The sequence below is a fragment of the Falco cherrug genome, chromosome 1, assembly GCF_023634085.1.
Source record: "Falco cherrug isolate bFalChe1 chromosome 1, bFalChe1.pri, whole genome shotgun sequence".
NCBI classification, from domain to species: domain Eukaryota; kingdom Metazoa; phylum Chordata; class Aves; order Falconiformes; family Falconidae; genus Falco; species Falco cherrug.
Genome location: NC_073697.1, coordinates 101,561,717 through 101,581,409, shown reverse-complemented (window position 1 = coordinate 101,581,409; position 19,693 = coordinate 101,561,717). Strand labels below are relative to the sequence as shown.

The 19,693-nt window shown below is 59.1% G+C and overlaps 1 protein-coding gene across 5 annotated transcripts in view; it reads right to left on the bottom strand.

The window, feature by feature from the left end:
* HIP1 (huntingtin interacting protein 1) overlaps nucleotides 1-19,693 on the bottom strand; it is a 49,017-nt gene that overhangs the window by 9,573 nt on the left and 19,751 nt on the right. For 2 of the 5 annotated variants that reach the window (XM_055718789.1, XM_055718803.1), the window contains exons 1-9: nucleotides 15,900-16,052; nucleotides 7,829-7,892; nucleotides 7,086-7,228; nucleotides 6,585-6,641; nucleotides 6,003-6,083; nucleotides 3,752-3,828; nucleotides 3,412-3,473; nucleotides 1,864-2,004; nucleotides 1,279-1,336 (exon numbers count right to left, since the gene is read on the bottom strand). In XM_055718789.1, coding sequence (XP_055574764.1) covers nucleotides 1,279-1,336; nucleotides 1,864-2,004; nucleotides 3,412-3,473; nucleotides 3,752-3,828; nucleotides 6,003-6,083; nucleotides 6,585-6,641; nucleotides 7,086-7,228; nucleotides 7,829-7,892; nucleotides 15,900-15,917 — 701 coding nt within the window. In that variant the 5' untranslated portion in view covers nucleotides 15,918-16,052. Of the gene's footprint in view, nucleotides 1-1,278; nucleotides 1,337-1,863; nucleotides 2,005-3,411; nucleotides 3,474-3,751; nucleotides 3,829-6,002; nucleotides 6,084-6,584; nucleotides 6,642-7,085; nucleotides 7,229-7,828; nucleotides 7,893-15,899; nucleotides 16,053-19,693 lie in introns of those variants that run through there. The other 3 variants (XM_055718781.1, XM_055718773.1, XM_055718798.1) reach the window with 2 other exon arrangements.

Here is a 19,693-nt window from a genome sequence, read left to right as displayed (position 1 = left end):
ATAATGTATTTATTTTGTAAATAAATAATGTATTTATTTTGGAAATAAATACCTTACTTCCTACCGCAAATCACCCTGCAGCAGCTCATGGCCTCTCATGTACCCAACGCCCAGCTCCCCCATGTCACACGGAAGACCCTAATCCCACTCGCTGTTCCCCTGCTGTGCCAAGAGCTGGCTCAGCCCCTGGGCTGCCTCCCTCCCCTATTCCTCGAGCCCTTTTTATGAACCAGCACCGCAGCACCTCTCAGCCCTGGGGCACTGGCAATATTCCAGCAGCATCACACGTCCGAGGTCTCAGGTAACTGGGTGACCATGACTTGGTTCTGCTCGTCCTACACCTTTTATCTCCTGCTTTTAAAATCTCTTTCATTGGTATCTTGATTTGGGACAGACACAGATGTTGTGAGCCCTTTAGATGTCTTTCCAACCCCAAAGCCACCTCTGCTGCACTGCACCACCCAGCCGCATTCCAGGCACCCAAGCTCTCTCCGAGGCAATTCACGGACCCCTCCTCAGCTTTGAACAACCAAAGGTTTCATCCTGTGGCTGCCCCTTCTAACAAGCTCCTTCAGCTTTGTGCAACTGGCATTTTTTTGGGAATTCAACAGAACTAGGGGGAAAATCTCTTTTCCCTCTCCCACGCCCCCAGCACCATAAGTGTGAGTCGCCCCCAGGGCTTGCGAAGACCCTCCCTCCCGCAGCAGCATCTCAAACCACCTCCACATGCTGCTTGCAGTCTCCTAGCTCACTTCTCCTACCAATGCATCCCTTTCCTGAATGAGCCATCACAAGCAGAAAATGCTGTTAAGGGTGCTGAGCACCCTGCTCACCCAACACCCAGTCTGGGGCGCCCCCAGGGTGTCCCCAGCAGCAACCCCCTGCTCAGCTTCTCAGCCCATGCCCAGGCTTTCATCTCAGCATGCCAGCTGCAAATTGCATTTAAAACTGCAATTAAAAGGTTTGAGGGTTTTAAATGGTCAGACATGCTGTCAGTGGCTGAATGCCTCGTTAGAATTAACAACGCTGTTATCTGGTAATTCAATAGCTGTGGATTAGCCAAGCGGAGCCGCTGTCCTGGAAGAAAAGGAAAGTTGAAGCAGGCTGGATTTCAGAGACCCAGGCAAGACTGACTCATACATGTCTGCCATCTCCATCACACAGCTGCTGAGCCCTGGCATGGGGGCTCCAGCACCCCTCTGCACCCCCTCTGCCCTGGGTGCACGCCCAGAGCATCCCCAGCAGCGGGGAGTCAGCGCCCCAGGTCTGGGCACTCACTTTCTGAACTGCTCCAGGAAGCGATCCCGGTGGCCCTGCAGTGTATCCGCTGGCAGACCTGGAAGAAGCAGCAAGCAGAAACATCACCAGGCACCTCTGTGCTGGGAAGGAACACAGATCAGGGGACAACCCACTGGGGGACAGCCACGTGGGGATGGGTCTTTCCCAGAGATGGCCACCCTCCTCCCCAGGGTCTGAATGTGCTGGGCTCAGTGTCTCGCTGCAGAAGTGGATGGCGTCCCCCCCCAGATGCTCCCAGGACAGGGAAAAGCAGCAAGCTGGCGTTCAGGCAGTCACCACAGCAACTGGAGGTCCTGGGGGACATGGGTTCTGCAGCCAGTGCCTCCCCAAAGCCAGGAGAGCTCCTGGGGGGCACTGTCCCTGTGGCTGAGGGGTGTTCAGCGGGGCAGGCTCCCCCAGCACTTGCACCTCCTCATTCCTTGCCATGGCAACTCCCTTCGCCCCCCCAAAAAGGCTGGGAAGGAGACAAAGGGGGTGAACATCCCATCCTGACCCGGATGGTGACCCCCAGTGCCCCCCTCCATGTCCTCCCCCGCCCGAGGCAGTGGCGCTGGGGACACTCACAGGAGTGGAGCTTGAAAAGCAGCTTGACGGTATAGTCGTAGAGGTGGCTGCAGTCCAGGATCACCTGGATGAGCGGGGCCAGGCGGCACTGACCCGCGGCCGTCACCGACACTGAGCGCGACATGTCCAGGGAACTGAACACTGCGGGGAAGGAACATGGGATCAGGCCACGGCGGCACCGACAGCACCGCCGGGTGCCACACTGTCGGCTGTGTCCACAAACATCACCTGGAGCCAGACCTTTGCCCAGAGCAAGTTACCTGCTGGCCCTTGGGGACCCAGCCCGCTGCCCCGCAGCCATTTACATCAGTGGGCAGGGAAATTCCCACCTGGGACCCCCATGCAGGCCTGGGAACACTTTAACTGGGCACCATGGGCTGGAGGTGCCCAGCACCCCATGCCCCAGCTGGGTCCGCAGGCATTGCTCCCGGCCCCCCGAGAACACACGGCCCCTGTGCTCTGCCCATTGCTGCTGTCCCACTGGCATCCAGGCGCGCCAGGCGTGCTGGTGGGGGACACTCCCAGAGCAGCCAGGAGCAGCAGGCAGCACCTCACACCCACAACCCTCCATCCACATCACGTCGAATTGCATCTCGTGCCAGGATGTGCCCCATGACACAAGGGCACGAAGGTATTTCTGCCAGAGCTGGGGCCAGCCAGGGGCATGGGATGCCAGGCTGCTGGAGATATGTCCAGCGACTGTCCTTGTGGGTCTCCCACAAGTCGTGGGACACCTGCCCACAGAGTGTGCTCGGGCAGCTGGCAGACTAGTAGGGTGGTAGGAGAAGATGGCAGCTTCAACTCCCTCTGTCCAGCAACTCCCCTCCAACGGGCAGAGCAGTGAGAGCCCCCGCGAGCAGTCTGAGGATGGGGCTGCACCACACGGATGAGCTCCCCGGCACGGGCACCATCCTGCTGTGCCAGGGCGTGGGCACAAGATGAAGGTGCTGCTCCAGTTCTGCTGAAACAGAGCCCTGCCCTGCCAGCACCCACAGCCTGATGCCTGCAGCAGATCAAGGCTTGTTCCAGAGTTGCTTCAATTTACTCTAAACCTGACCCTGCTCGAGTGTGCAGAGGTGTGTGACAGCCCTGAGGGCTGAGACTGGTTTGTTTTTACCCCTCTGCTTGCTTGTGCAGGAGGAGGGCAGGGTGCCCCCCCAGCTCCAGCACTGCCGCAAACACCTGCAGCAGCTTGCGTTCATTGTTAATAAAAACCGAAACCTGTTGCAAGCCCACAAGTAAGACAAGAAGAGATTCAGCCTGGGGAGGCTGCTGGAGCGGGAGAGCCCAAAGCCTGGGTGGTGGAAGCCATGCAGGTGGCAGGGAGTGGGGTGAGGTGATGTGACCAGCCTCAAGGCACTGTCAGAGGGATGCCACAAGGCAGTATGGCACGCCAGGACTTCAGCTAATAACAGCTCAGGTGAAGTGCCCAGAAAAGAGAGAAGCTGTGATGCCCTTAGACAGCATCCTTCCCAGCCTTCCCCCAGTGCAGCTCAGCCCCCATCGACCCCCCACCCAAACCTCCGGCAAGGCAGCATGGGGGCTTACCTGTCTGGAAGAGGTTCAGCTCACACTCCAGGTAGTCAAACATCTCCACTGTCAGCTGAAAACTAAGAAAAAGGGATGAGGATGGTTGGGGAGCATCCTCGGAGCCACCCCTGGGCCTCAACCTGTGCCAGACACCAGAGGGATGAGCGGGTGCTCCAGTGTGGATGCACCAGCCCTGCCCAGGGGCTCTGCCTGCTCCCAGCACCCATGGCAGGGCTGGGGGGAATGTGCAAGGTCCCGTTCCCAGCTTGGTCATGCTGCCGGTGCAGCTGGGCAGTGCTGTACCACCCTGCCTGCATCCACACCCCTCCCCTGCCTCCCACCCCTGCCCTGTGCTCACAAATTATTGACGTCATTCTCCCCTGCTTCGTCAAGCTGCCGGTCAGACATCTGGAGATTGCCGGGGAAGCGGGGATTCTGCGTGGGGAAACAGGAGTCAGGAAAGGGTTTCGGACTATCTCCTGCTCTGGCCACAGCTCTGGGAGCACCAGGGCTGCTGATCTTGGTGCAAGAGACCAGCGTGGCTCTTTGGAAGCACCGAGGGAGTGATGTGGGGCAAAAGGAGGCTAACACGAGGTCTGCTGAGCCCTGGCTGACTGCAGCATCCCCAGTGCATAGTGCCCATATTCTCCCCAGCAAGAAAAGCCACTCCTCCTGGGGCTTAGAAAACTGCTGAGCAGGGAGGAGATGGGGCTGCCAGCTTGTGCACAGCATCGACGAGAGCTGGAGGGGAAGGAGCCAATATCTGCTCCAAGGGGCAAAGCCTCCTCACGCTGCCCAGGCATTTCAGGGAAGGTCACGTCACAGCTCCAAACCAAATTGGGGTGATGGGTACAGCCTGGCTTCATAAAACACCTCTTTCCAGCAGGGCTCGAAAAGTAAGGAAACATCGCAGGTGTCCGGCCACAGCCAGTAACCGTGAGGATGAGGGTGCTCAAAGCCATGCAGGGATGTGCTCAGGTACAAGCCCACCACAACCTTCCATCCTGCTTTTGGCAGCACACTGTTATTTTCACACCACAAGTATATTCTATTCTATTCTATAAGAAAGCCTCTACCTAAATAGGAAGTTTCATCGACGTGTGTGGCTTCCTGAGGCGGGACAGGGCATGCCACGTTACTTAGTGTAAATGTGCTCCCCACTGCCCCGGCAGCCAGCACGGCACGTATGGAGCAGGTCTGGAGCCAGCACCCCTTCCCCAAGGGCCAGCCCAAGGAAGGGACCTGCACAGCAGTGCTGCTCCGGAGGCTGGAAACAAGCTCCTGATGATGAGGAAAAAATCCATGTGTGATGGATACCTGGATTTCCCCAGGATGCTCCTGTGCCCAGGAGCACACATGGCCCAAGAGCCCAAAGGGGAGAGAGAAAATGTGAATTTTGGTGACTGGCACCGATTCTTTCAGGCTGGGGACAGCAGTGGGTGGGACAGGATGGGAGACCGGCCGGACCGAGCCCACGGCATGCTGTGTGTAGCGACATTTATCAAACGGGACAGATGAAGGAACGCAGAAGTCCCGGGAGCACCGAGGCTGCTGGGGACCAAGGGGTTTGCTCTGTGCTACCTCGTCCTGCGCGCCTGATAAATCTAACATGAGATTTATGGTCTGCAATGAACTGGGTGTTCATAAAGAAACTCAAATCTGTGACTCTGTTTAAAGTTCTGCTGAGAACTGAAGTTGTGCATGCTTCAGCAGCGCTCAGATCATCGTTGCTGCACGGCCGTTCTTAAATATTCAGGCTGACTTGTCACTTCCACTGCACTTTTCCTGGCCATATGAAAGCCTCATTTCAGAAAGCTCTAAAGCCTTACATCCAAACTTCGGTCCCAAGCAAAGGCAGGTTTCTATACACATCCATTTCCTTTGCTGACCACAGCAAATAACCCTCCATGCTCGCATGCTGCTCAGAGCAGGTGCTGCTGCTCAGCCTCCTTCGTGCACCAACAGGAACACGTCCCCAGCCCAAATTCCCGGCATCCCTCCCCATGTCCATGGTGATGCAGAAAAGCCAGGCTGCACTATAAGGGTTTTCCAGATTTACACCTCAGTGCTGGCCCTTGCCCTGCCTACGCTGTCTCCTGCCTGTCCCTGCCACCAGGGCTTGCTCTAGCTCTTGTGGATCTTGCCAGGGCAGTGCTGGGGATGGGCAGCAGCTGCTCTGACGGTGTGGCACAGCATGGCATGGCCCCCATAAGCCCTCCCTACTCCAGAACCCCACACGTCTCTTCCACCTCCTTCCACATCTAGGATACCTGGGAGAGAACATGCACCCCAAAAACTGGGGGTCTCTTACTGTTTCTCATAGCACCCCAACTCCTAGCCCAGCCCCGGTGCCTTCAAGGAGCCCTGGTCCACCATGAAACCTGCCACCCCCAAAGCACTGGTCCTCAGGCCAACTTTGATCCGGGCCAAGGATGGACACCGGCAGCCTGGGGCACGTTTCATGGAGGCAGCAGAACGGCCAGGACAGAGGAGAGGACAGCACTGGGATGGCTCTGCCAGTCCCTGTCCTGCCCTGAGTGTTGCCACTGCTTTTGCCCCAGCACGTCAGCGCCCAGCCCTCGCTGCAGTCTTGGGGAGAGGATGCTCACCTTGGTGTGGAACTCCATCTTGGTTCTCAGCAGTTTGAGGTAGATGCTGCAGAGCTGTCCATAGCCCTCGCTCAGGTGGCCCTGGGGACACCAAAAAGCTGTTAAGATCCAGGGCAGGCTGTGAACAAGCCTTCTCCCCTTACAGCATGAGTGACCCCTCCCTTACCTCCCCCCAAAAAACACAGCCAAACCCTCCCTAGTGGCACACAGGCTGCAGGCTGGCTTGCAGCAGATATGTTGAAGGGATTTGGTCAGGACCTTCTCATCATCTCTGCAGATTTCAGCGCTGCTTTTGACTGTCAGAGCGGTGTTTTACTGGGTTTTGCCATAAAATTGGGAGGCGGCATTTGATCCTGGTGGAAGGGGACAGCGAACATGACTGGCAAACCCAGTCCAGGGAGATCACAGCAGCCACCGGTCAGCCACGGCTGAGCATCTGCTCAGCCCTCGGAGCCTGGCTGCCCCTGGGAGAGACCACCCCCCAAGTCAACGCCACCCCCCCAGTCTGGCCACCGTGCTGGGTACTGCTGAGGGACCCCTGGGGTGTCCCCACTGTGGCAGCTGGTGGGGTTGGCTGCTTACCCACATCCTGCTCATGTCGCTCAGCTCGTTCTTGTATCTCACAGAGTCTTTCAGGACCTGGAGGAATGACAGTGATAATAAGCAGGCAGTGTGGGCAGCAGGCAAAGGTGTGCCATACTTCAAACCGGCAACTGGGGTAAGGAATGGGAGGCCCTGATGCCTTTCTGACTGCAGCCTGCCAGTGGTGTCACTACGCCAGCCCCAGGGTGCCTCAGTTTCCCCATATACATGGGACAGCAGGATCCTTGGTGGTGGCTCCTGCGTCGATGCCCATGCCCCACGCAGAGTGGTTTCCTCCGGCACCCATGCTGCAGTCTGCACTGGGATTTGCAGTGCAGAGGGGCTGTGGCAAGGCAGGGAGGGGTCCCTGCATCCACCCCCACCCAGGACTGACCCCCAGAAGGACACCAACACACCAGCATCTCCCACCATCCCACACAGTCCCGCTGGGAAAAGGATTTGGCCACAGGGCAGCTGCCGAGCAGGGCCTGTGACACTCACGTTCGAGTGGCCGTCCCGGAGGAGTTTGTGGAAGACGTGGCAGAACTTCCAGCAGAGCACGGCATTGCCGGACAGCGGCAGCCGGTTCACCACTGACCAGAAGGTCTGTGCTCCCTTCTCGTGGTGCGTGCCCAGTATGCATGGTGGCGGCTGGTCAAGGAAACGCTCCTCTCCCCTTCAGTGATGGAAAGCGGCCACCCCGAAGCCAGCTGGTACCCACAGAGCTGAGGGGGGCCAGGCCACCACGGGGAGCTGCCAAGTTCAGGCACACGCTGTCCCCTCTCCTCCAACCCTACACCACCTCTCTGGGAGCACCGTGGCACACTCGGGGCTTTGCTGTGCCTCTGCCAAGCCTTCCCAGCTGCCCTGCCGGGATGCTGGGATCTGCTTTTAGTGGCAGCATGCCCACAAGCACCTTTGGGGATTAAGCATCCTCACCCCAAGCAGACAAACTGCCGTGGGCATCTGCCTCTCCCGCCCTCCCAAGCAGTGGCAGCACTGGTGGCACAAGGCTGGACACCCACCAACAAGCAAAGGAGCAGGGACCCCATACCATGCCAGAAAAAAGACCACCATCATCAAGAGCCCCCAGGGTCCCACCCAGCCACTCTCAGCACCGCGCCTGTGGCCCCAGCTACACCAGCACCCCTCCCTGCACACCACCTTGCCGCTGCCCCTTTTCCAGGTGGCCCCAGCCCCGCTCCCATGCTCGCGTGTCCCACAGCCCGCTTCGGGAAGGATATTTCTGGCATGTTTCTCCTTGACAGCCACTTCCTGGGCATTAATAGCCTTATTGATGCTGACAGTCTGCAAAAGAGAAGTGGTGGAGGGGGAGTGAGATGGGAAGGAATTGAAGGGCCCCCCCCAGTCCTCCCTCACCCGCTGAGACCACCCCCCCCAGCTCTGCCGGCACCTGCCAGTGGCTGGGTCTCATCCAGGTCCCCAGCCCCTACTCGTGCCAGCTGGATGCTGCCCGTTGCCGTTGCCGGATGCCTTTCTGGGATGCAGTTGGCATCCACCAGGTTCAGCTGCTGCCAGGACTCATTTACTCAGGCTAACAACGACGCAATTAAAAGCAGTGACCACAAAGAACCCTCTCCTGCCCTTGGGGTGGTGGGACAGGCAGAAGGAAGGCAAATCCCTCCCCTGCCCTTGGATCATGGGCAGGAGCCAGTGCCTCCTACTCCGCTTGCAGTGTAAGGGGCATTTTAGGGGCACGGGGATCTGGCGGCGGGGCAGCAAGACCACCACAGGCTGCGGAGCAGAGCAGGGCTGGGGCTGCCTGTGCTCTCTGGCGGCAAAGGATGTGGCCCCAGCTGCGGCATCAGAGGGGCAGGAGATGGACCCGCTGCCCGCAGCACAGGCAGCTGCCCTGGCTGGCACCCGCTGCCACCTCCCCACCCCACCGCCGACGGGCACATCCAGACACGGCACAACCGGTCCCCACTGCCTGGAGACCCCTGGCGTGCTGATCCTGCCGGCAGCCAGCCCACCCCTCCTGTGGGGCAGGCAGCGGGGGCAGGCAGCCTCTCCCAGCACAGCCCTCCGCCGCTCTCCGCAGGAAAGGCAGATGTCAGGCACCTCGGGAAGCCCGCACCGAGGAGCCTGGGCAGAGCCACACTCCTTGTAGCCTCTGGAGAGGCAGAAGCAGCCGCTGGAAGCCTTGGCCAGGCTGGATTTCTAACACTACTCCACGCTGCCCCGTGCGGAGCCGTGCCAGCAGCGGGCACGCTGCGGCTGATCCTGCGTGGGAGCGCGGTGATGCTGGCACGGGCTGCCCTCTCCTCAGGTTCCCATGTGCTCGTAGCAGCACCAAGCACTCGCTGGGCACCTGCTCTGTGAATCCAGCTACTGAGGGATGAAACCGTTTGGCTCAGCACTGCCAGAAGTAGCTAATTGCTGATATAAACCAATTAAAGCAGTGGGATTATCTCAGTGCTGTCTTCACTGCAATCCTTCTTGCATCCCTGCTGGCTGGTCCTCTCCGAGGCAGCCCCGCTACAGCTTCATCACAACCGACCCCAACGACTCAGCGCCGAGCAGGGCTGGAGGGGCACACAGGCACTCCACGTCCAGCTGGGCATAGCCCAACCCCCCAGCGATGAGCCTGACCCACTCCCCAGAAAGTCTCTCTGCCACCAAAGCATCGGCCAGCTGGAGCAGGGACAATGCGTGGAAGGCTGAGGCAGCTTCTGGTCTCACCTACAGCTGCCAGCAGTACCCCCACCCCAAGGCTGAGTACCTCCTTAGCTGAAACTGCTGGGTCCTGATGCCCCAGTATGAACCAGTTCTGCTGTGGGAGTGCTGCTGCTCGCCCCAGCTATGATGGGCTGGTCCCTGCAGGTCTGTGGCATTTGCAGCCCCATCCCTACGGTGCTGGCTCTGCCAGGGACCACAGCAGGTCTCCAGCTGTTCACCGCACTCAGCACCAGGTCCCTGCTGACTGGGGACCACCGAGGTCACAAAGGTGACCAGTAAGGACCATGCAGGTGACCACAGAGGTCACCAGCAAGAAGCAAGAGGCTCATTTTGGGGTGGCAGGGGACCCAGATTGCCAGCTGCAAGACACAAGCATCCCGGTCCAGCAGTAGGCTGGACACAGCTTAGAACCTGCATCTTAGCTTGGTTTTAAGGAGAGCTGAGACATGTATTGTGGTGGAGAAACCTGACCCCACCAGACATCTCTTCCTGAGGGGTCTGATGGAAGCGAGCAGGCTCCCTACAGAGGAAGGCCAAGGGTGGGAGCCACCTCTGCAGCTCTGCCTGTCCTTGGGGCCACAGACCCTTGTCATTTATGAAAACCATAAAATTAAATTCAGCAATAATAAAATCCCAACAAAATCCTCAGGAAGTTACTGCTCTGGCAGCAGCGGCAGCCTGGAGCACGATGCCCACATCCCAATAGCCACTGGTGACACATGCCATAGATCCAGCTCCAGGTGCAACTTGTCCCTGTCCAAAATCCCAGTCCACAGCCAGGAAGGCACAGGCAGGCAGGACTGCCACCATGGGCCCTGGTGTGGCGGGGAGCCCCAGCACTGCTGTTTAAATGCATGTCCCACCTGGGGGGGTCTGGGACCACACGTAACAAGCTGAATGCACAGGCAGAGCTGGCGAGTGGAAGCCCGTGGCCAGGGGCAGGATGCGGGTGCTGCTCCCCGAAGCCAGCAGCTTTGCTGTGGCACGTGCCCACTCCCACCAGCACCACGCCACTGGGAGAGATGGAAACAGAGCTCCCAGTTTAACTGCTCTTTCCTGCTGGCTTTTCCTGGTAAATCAAGGACATGTTTTTTCCAACCAGAGGCCCCCAGCAACCCCCCCAGAGTGGGGAGACATGGTGGGAGGGTGATGGGGGGCTGGCAGGCCCTGGCTCCAGGCGGTGGCCTCCAAGACCCTCCATCCCAAAGTCCCCTGCTCAGTTTGAAGCACACATGATGTCCATGTGGATGGCAGAAAGGTTTCTGAAGAAAAGACAGATCTTGTGTTTCCATCCCTGCAGGTGCTGTGGGCACCCCACTTCCCCACTGCATCCTCTGGGAGGGCAGGGCAGGGCAGGGATCCCAACCCAGCAGCCACCCGGAGCAGGCACCGGCACTTGGGAGATGCCGGAGATGCTGCCCCACCGGCCAGCAGCTCTGGCAGCGCCCGCATGGCAAAGCAGAGGAGCGCAGGGCAGTGGCGAGGGACCAAGGCTGCAAGTGTCACCTCCAAGGGACAAGCTGGGTCAGGGAGGGCGACAGTAGAATACACTCCTGTCCACCGGTTCTGGCTGCAACGCTGGGTGAAGGAGGAGGGAAATTTGGGGCTGCCTTGAAAGAAAGATCAGACCTCTTTACCATGGAGGGGCACCTTCCAAGACACAGGCGCTGCTTCCCAACACCATCCAGCACCTACAGCTGATGCTAATTCAATTTTAATTTAATTACGAGCTTCTACACTACAAGGGCTGTTTCTGCCCTGTCAGGCCACAAGTGTCCTTAGCAGCGCTGCTGGCCCAGCTCCAGCTTCTTGCTGATGGAGGGATGTCAGCCCCTGGTCCTCATACCCATGCGGGTGCCCAAAGGGCTCCTCTCCCACTGCTGTCCCCCGCCCCCAGCACTGGGAGCAGGGCAGGGGGCCACAGTGGGTCTGGGGCAGCCGGGCCCCTCCTCCAGCCCCACACCCTTCCCCGCCACCGGGAAAGGAAACCCCAGCGCTTCCTCTTGTGCAACGGGGCAGGGAAGCGAGAGCAGAGGCGGCGGGGCCCCATTTGCACGAGAGCTGCAAGGGGGTGGCACTGCCACGCTGCCCCCTGGCAGGGCCACGGGGCTGAGGTGTGGGGCAGACCTCAGTGGGGCAGCGCCCGGGGCAGGGCTGGGCTGAGGGGGTTCTGCCGAGGCTGGGCGAGCAATGCCGTTACTGCTGCAAGCACCGTTCGCATTTCCAGCATCTCTTGAGCACGCTAAGGAAAACCCACCACCACGAGCACAGAAGGGCTCAAGGCCATTTTGGGGTGCAGCAGAGTCAGGTAATACAGACCAGGGACTATCCTGCCCCAGAGCAGTGGGACCTGCTGAGCACCTTTTCCTCTCTTCGCAGCACCCAGGGGTGCCCCAGAAACCCACGCAAGGTCTTTTGTCCACAGCTAGATACACCTCGGACAGGGGAATTTAGCACCATTCCTATGGGTCTTGAGGAATCCCACTGACAATGAGCATTGCCAGCCCTCGGGGTGAGCTGGACCACATCCCTTGGGACACCCCCCACCCCCACCCACCCCCCACCCCCCGTGACCCCTGACTCAGCCCAGCTCCTCTCACAGGAGATGCCACACCACAGCAGAGCCACTGACAGCTCTGCACTGGGGTGACCACCCCGGCTCCAGGCAGGGACAGAAGAGCCCCAAGCTTTGTAGAGTGACCCAGGACAGAGTGACAGAGGCTTTCTGAGCACTGAGATCACTTTGCTCTTTCACATGCACATATACATCCCCTCATCCCCCTGCCAGAACTCCCCAAATTCCGCTTTCACCCCCCCGAACTGCAAATCTCCCGTTCAAGGCGAAGAGCTGAGCTCTGCTCAGGAGCTGCACGGCGCCTTCCCGCTTCTCCTTTCATTTCCAAAAGGAAATGAGTGTTGATTAAAGAATCCAGAGCTATTGCAAATTATTTGGAGAAACTGAGTAAGTCGCAGTGCAAATCCTCTTAGTAATGCTCCCTCATTTCTCCTTAATTCCTTTCTATAAATGGAGAGCTGGGACAGAGCATACCTCCAGAAAACTCGCAACCAAGCCCTGCAGACACAGGGGCTCCAGGGGAAGCGAGTGAACAGGGAGACCTGACTACAAGCCTGCAAAAAAAAAAAAAATATCCATGAACTTAATTAAAATGCAAATCCCAGCGTAGCAAAGTTTTGCTCCAGCCCTGGAGCATGTGCAGGACACAGGGGCGTGGACGAGCTTTTTGGAGGGCGCATGTCTCTTTAAACATCACTCACCAACAGCAGCTAAAAACAAATCACAGCCTAGCCGGGGCTCAGGAAAGGTTCTTCTTCTCCGGCAAAGTCTCGAAGCAAAGCCAGCTGGACACTGGGACTGGCAAGAGCTCCTGGGTTGAGCCAGGGCAGCCGTGGTCCCCGCTCTGCTGGGCTGCCGTGGCCCATGGCTGCAGAGCCAGGAGCAGGGAACAAGGCTGGCAGGAGCAGGGCACAAGGCTGGCTTCGCGCCCGCCGCAGCCGGAGGAAGGAAGGCAGAAGGGCAGTGCTGGCAGGGCTGGCCGCCGCGCGGGCCAGGTGCTGGGCGTCTCGTGCACGCACAGATCTGTTTCTATGTGCAGGATAAGAGGATGCTCAGCACAAACCAGTCTTCCTGCTCAGTCCAAAATAAATGCTGCCTTTGAGTAGGGAGTGAGACATTAAAAATACCTCCCCACCATTTAATCCGGGCTATTTGGCTGCCTCTGCTGCTGGATCCATGAGTTTTGAAAGAAATCACTCGTCTCCCAGCTGGCTGCACACTGGAGCCGCTCCAGGGATGAAGTGCCTTGACCAGGGCTGTGTGAGCATCTCCCTGAAGGTGCTGTCGCTCTTCTCACCTCCTGCTCCCAGCAGATGACAAATAATCCCCAAAATAACCCAAGTCTCAGATTTCCCTTTACTTGGGCCATAAAAACAACTACATTTTCCCCAAAGCAATGTTGGCCTCCAGCATCAAAAACCCTAAAACCTCGCTGCATCCACTGAGGTTTGCTCCCAGTGACAGTGGCTCTCATGTCGATGCCACCAGTTAGGATGCCAGGAGGAGGAGGACCAAGGTGCAGCAGAGACAGCCCTGAATCCCAAGGGACACCAGCATGGGGGCCCTCAGGGAGGTGTCTGGGGACACCTTGCTCCACAACCCTGCCCTGCTGCCCCGCTGCCATGCCACGGCACATGGGACACCCCAAACCAGTCACTGATAAGACAGCCACGGGCTCCAGGAGCCACACTGAAAGCCAACGGCGTTGCCATGAGGCTCTTCTTGGCAGAGACCTGCCCTGGCATCACCACCTCCAGGTCCACTCTCCTGAGGCTGGGAGGATGATGACTTCAGGTCAATGTTACACTTTGTCTACCCACTATCAGCACTCTCTGGCACACGGTGAAGCCTGCTGAGAGTGTTACAGAGGAGCTTTCCAGCACAGGCAGTGCTTCTGGGGCAGAAACCACCTGGGCCAGGCCAGGGAAGGGCGATGTGATGATGTTCAGAGGTCTCCACACCACAAGGAGACACAAGAGGATGGTAGCTGCTCTCTGACTCCCACCAAGGCCTTTGCCTTGTGAGTTGCAGTACCATTACCATGGTAGAAAAACGAAAATAAGTTGGAGGATACGCATTTTGAGTGTCTCTGAACAGACCACCCCGCTAGCTTGCAGCTCCTCCTGAGGGCAGCAGGGTGGGCTGGGATCCACAGGATGATGTGCCCACAAGCTTCACGTGCAAGGACTTAACCCACCGCTCCTCCTGGCCTCTCCAGAGCCTCCAGCGAAAATAAGGAGCTCAAACAATAAGCTCATCACAAGAGCTAGAGCAGGAATCTGACCACTCCTCTACCTTGGAGGCAAGCAAAGGCAAAGAACAAAGACAACCACACAACTGACTTACAGTGGGTCCCAAGGACTCAAGTGAACCATCCAGTGCCAGGATGGGAGAACCGGGCTGGTCACCAGTGCCTGGAAGGGTTTGGTTCCAACGATGCCAGAGATGAGAGCTTGCTATGCTGAACACATCACTGCCCACTGTTGGGGGACCGGCACCCAAAGAGCTGAGCCACTGGACTTCTCCAGTGCCATAAGCAATTTATGCAGATTAATTACTGGACATGTCTTTTTTAAAACCAGTTTAAGCAACATGGACTTTTCCGATATGCAGATAAACCTTTGGAGGGTCAGGAGGGAAAAGGACTGCAAGAAAAGTGGTTTTGGTGAGAACAGCTGGTAAAAAGTGAGGCTACTGAAAAACCCAAACCTCACCAATGACCATCGGGGAAGCTGACGCTGTAAAATGCAGACCCCTTTGAAGCCTCCAGCTAAAATAACAGCCAAAAGAGAAGACAACTGAAGCTGCAGAAGAGCTTGGGGAGTGCTTTGGTCACAGCCAGCACCAGGAAGGGCCAGCATGGGCCTTAGCTCCTGCTGCCAGGCACTTCAGACCCACTGCAACCAGAGACCCCACAGCACAACCAGAGACCCCATCATGGGCAGCTGGGTCCAAGGAGAGGCAGAAAAAGAGGAGGCCACCCAGGACCCCTACACTCCTCCGCATGAAAAACACTCGTTACTCTTCTTGCTTTAATTATTGATATGGGCACTCCATCACTCCTGCCCCGCTGCCCAGCTGGCTCGGCCACAGCCAGAGCCTTTCCCGCAAGCTGCCCTGTTAGCCAGGATTTTAATTTTAAGTGGGGATTTTATGCGAAGATAATCTCTTCCAGCAGTGGCGATTTCTATCTGGAGCGGGAGGATGGCTGTTTCCCAGGGTCGGTGGTTCAGGAAGGTTCTAACCGCCTTCAAATATTCCTAAAATGTTCCTGATGGTCCTGACCAGAGACTTCTGCTTCCCAGCAAATACAAGTATTTGGGCATTTTTCGAAACAGAAGGAAATACAGGAGCGAGGCCAGAGGACGCAGATGTCAGAGGCGCACCTCCGGGTGTGTGTTCGGGGGAACAGCATCCCGCGACCGACCTACCGGGGAAGTTTATCCCGCAGGAGCACCCGGGCGCATCTCACCCTCAGGATGCTCCGGAATCAAGCGGTGCCGCGATGCCGCGGAGCCCGGCAGTGCCCAGGCGGCTTCGGTAGGAACCCGGTAGGAACCCGGTAGGCACCGTTTCGTGCGACGCCGCCCGCGAGCGGCAGCGTCCCTCGCCCGTTATCCCGCCGGGACGCCCGGGCCCCGCAGCGGAGCCGGCGGCAGCCAGGCCAGGCGGGCTGCCCGCCGCACCGGGGAGCTCCCCCAGCACCGACCAGCTCGCCCCCCGCCCCGGATGGGCCGTGACCGCCGCGCGGGGCCGGGGCACGCGGGGACACGGGGGCGCGCGGCACCGCCCAGCCCCGCGGGGCGCAGCGAGTCCAACGGGCGGGTGGGCGCCGCCCCCGGCCCGGGCTGCGGCAGCGCGCGGGGGCACCGGCCGCGCGCGGGGGAGACCCCCCGGTAAGCGCGAGAGGGGCCGCACGGCTCCGGCTGCCCCCGCTGCCCCCCGGCTCCGCGCCCGCGCTGCCGAACTCCCCGGGAAGGGGCCCCGCCGGGCGCAGCCCCCCGCCACCCCGCGGGGGTCCCCGAGGGCCGCGCACTTACCACCTTGCCCAGCTCCATGGCGGCGGGCCCGGGCGCGATGCGGGCTCAGCGCGGCGCGGCGCCCATGGCGGCGGCACCGGGGCGGCGGCGCTGGAAGGTTCTGCCGGGCGGCGGCGGCGCGGAGGGAGGGAGGGGAGGGGGCGCGCTCCCGCGCACGGGCGCGCTCCCGCCGGGGGCGGCACAGCCGCGCTGGGCAGGGGGAGGGGGCGGCCTCCGCGCTCGGCCGGAACAACAAAGGAGCCGCGCGGAGGGGGAGGGGGTCGAGGAGGGGGGGCCGGGCCGGGCCACCGGGCACCCGGCACTCGCCACCGGGAGCGCCCCGCCGCGGCACGCGCCCGCAGCCCGTGCGTGGTGCAGGGGCAGCGGCACAGCGCAGGGGGTGCCCGGGGGCGGGGGGGGCGCTACGCACCCCCATGCTGCAGCCTGCCCGACCCCTGCTCCTGCCTGCCCCATCCCCTGACCCCCTGCCCTGTCTGCCCCACATCTGTGTCCAAGGGGGACGCTGCCCCCGAGGGTCTGCCCGGTGCCCTGCCCAGGGTTTCCCTTGCACAGGAGCCCACTGAGCTGTCGCAGTCTCCGCTCCCAACAACAAAACCAATTGACCCGGGGCGGCACGGCCAGCCCGCCGTGCCCCCTCCCCAGGCAGCGCTGCCCCCCTGCCACCGTGCAGCCCAACGCCCAGCAGCAGCATCTGGTTTCTTCCCGGCTCCCACCGGTGCTCAAGAAGCAGTTTAGCATCCTCCGACTGGAGGCACGAAAGAACCCCAAACCGTTCTTCTGTCGTCCCTAAAAGCCACCCCAACGCGGGGAGGAGGTGAAGCATTGCAGCTGCCCCTCGGCCCAAGGTGGAGGAGAAGAAATAAATGCTCCTGTGGCGCTGGCCCTGGCCGAACGCTAATCCTCCGGGATTACTGCAGTCTGGCCACGGCTCAGCCACTTACTCTGGGGTGGTGCCTTGGCCGATTTTAATAAAATAATGGGATCCCACACTCCTGCAGGGACCCGCAGAGTGCCACCAACCTGGTGCCCTGCCAGCACCCAGCTCTGCACCCACCCTCCCCCCCAATTAATCCTAGCCGGGGGCGGGGGGGGGGGGGAGCAGGGGGCAGCTTTTAGGGCCAAGACCCAGGTCGTGGTTTCCTCAAGTGGCTGTTAAAGCCTCTGCTGTGATTCCTGGGATGGGCAGGTGGATGCACTGCTCGGCAGCACTACAGGTACATGGCTTGTCTTTTGTTTGCTGGACAGATGCATTTGCTAGATCAGCTGGTTTTGAGCAGCAGCCAAAATTCCTCCAGGAGCAGAGTCTGGTCCCTGCTCTGAGCCTGGGAGCGAACATGAGGCAGTGCTCCTGGGCTGGGTACCTGCCACTGTTGTGGCTGCCTGCCCCATCACGGATCCTGCCCCTGTCACGGACACCTGCCCCATCACAGGCCTGCCTCTATCACGGGTATCTGCTGCCTGCCCCATCACACTAGGTATGACAGTGCTTGACAGCCTCTATCACGATAGGTGTGACAGCATGTGTGCATGGCAGGAACGGTTTCTGCTGTGCTGGCCACAGGAGGCACAGCACCAACCCCAGCATCCCTGCGACAGGGTGCCCAGGCCCTGAAAGCAGAGGGGACAAACTCAGAACTGAGCGCCGTGGCTGGGAAGTAGCATTGGCATTTGTGCCCTCCCCACAGTGAAGCCCCGCAGCAAGCGATTCCCAGCTGTGGTCTGGCATGGGAAATGGGAGCCTGGGTCCTTGTTGTGCAGCCCATCCCCCTAGCTTGGTGTTGCCCCTGGTTTAATGGGATCCTGGAATTAATTAATTCACCCTTGGCTGGGTTTAGCATTGCTCTGAACCCAACGCCATGACAGCTGCTGCCTTGCTGTCCCAGAATGTCCTGCAAATGCGGTCCACACTTCCCAGAGCACCTCAGCACCTAGAAGTCACAACCTCCAGAGGCCACAGCCCTGCAATTAGCACTTGGTCATCAGGTTTTAATGCTTCATTTGAATGAAGAGACCTTAAGGTAGGTATGCAAAGAGCACACGCTGCAAAGCATAGCCAAAACCAAAAAGCATCCTCTGGAGCAAAACCCAATCCCCACCATCACCTGCATAGGATGGATGTGACCTTTCCTACGATGCCACCTGCATGAGAAATAGAGAGCTTGTAAAATAACATGCAGGATCCATTCTTTAGCCATATTTACCGGTGATACCCTGTAATACCACAGAAACCCGTGTGCAGCCATGCCAAGCTGCCCACCTCCCGTATACAGGCTTTGTGCTCCCAACATCCCTCCTTAATCCCACAAATTAAGTCAGCTCATCATCATTAATCCTATTTTTCAAAATCAAGCTGTCACAAAAGCTCACCCCTGAACCCAATGTCTCAGCTGGTGCTAAAGCCAGTTCAGAGAGACAGTGGTTATTGCCATTATCGACGGCTTCCTACGGATGCTGCAGAGCTGGGATGTGCAAGTGTCTAGCTGCTGCGGCACAGCCATGGCAGCTGTGTGGTTCCTTGTGGCTGAGCTGCTCCAGCTGGCAAAGCCCAGATCTTGGAGGCCACCACAAAGCACTTGGGGAAAAGGCAAAGAGCTCCAGCCCCCCCTGGCTTCGCAGCAAGGCAGGGGTCTTCAGCTAGAGGGCAAAATTAAAGAGCCAATGCATCTCTACAAGAAAACCTGAGAATTAATTTAAAGGCAATTTCAGGAGGGTTCCTGGGACAGACGGAATCCCAGATTCCCTGGTGGCAAGCAAAGCTGCACTTCCTAAGCTGAAAGCAGTTAGTGGGGAGTGGGGATGCCAGTGCACATGGCCATGCTGGGGCTCAGGAGGGGCTGGCGTGACCTGTTGGGACAAATCCCACCCAGGGATGCATCAGGGTGAAAAGAATTTCCTTCTTGTTTTACCAAGCTCAAGGGGAGTTCCCTGCTTCACCACATCGCTGCGGAGAAGCACTGGTGCCGGTGCACGAGAGGTGGTCCTGCCCCACACGGCGCTCCCGGGTTATTCCCAGGGCCTCCCATAAAGATGCCGAGGCGCTGACCTGCTGCTCGTGGCAGCTGCGGGACCATCAGCTCTGCTTCCAGTTTCCTTCAGCTGCTATAGAGACAAATAGATATTCTACTTGACTCACTCGCACAAATCCACCAAAGGCTTTGTAAAGGGTCTTCCTCTACGCCTCCATGCGCTGTGGCGGGAACAGGGGATGTGCAGAACGTCCAGTGGGGTATGCAAACCCAGATGCTTCACCCCAGACCCCAGCAACCCTATCCTGGGCTGCATCCCATCCCAGCAACTCAGGAGGTGCCTGCTGAAGACCAGCCCCAGCAAGCCTCTCCAGAGCAGATGTACTCCAGTTGGGATGGAGGGAGCCACCCTGTGAATGAAGGCAGCTGGGGGGATGCTGGAAAACCACAGGACATCAAAGGCACTGCCTCTGCCAACCCCCCCAACCTGGGGAGGAAGGGATCTTTCCTGGCAGGGAACAGGGATGGCAAAGCAAGGGCTGCTTCCCTGGAGAACCAGGGGGGAGGCAGCCCCTTGCTTCACCCTGTCCTCTGAGTGCCTTCGTTATCCTCCCGGATGATCAGGAGAGGTGGACAGTCCCCACCTCTCCCCCTCAGCTGTATTTAATCTCACCCAGTGCTTCACTCCAAGACCCTTTACACCACCCTGGAAACAGCCTCCATCCTCCTGCAGCTCCATTATTCTCCCGTGAGCTGCCGGGATGGTGTGTGTGGTCTGGACCATGGTGGATGAAGATGGAAGAGATGTTCAGTATCTACCCGAGCCTG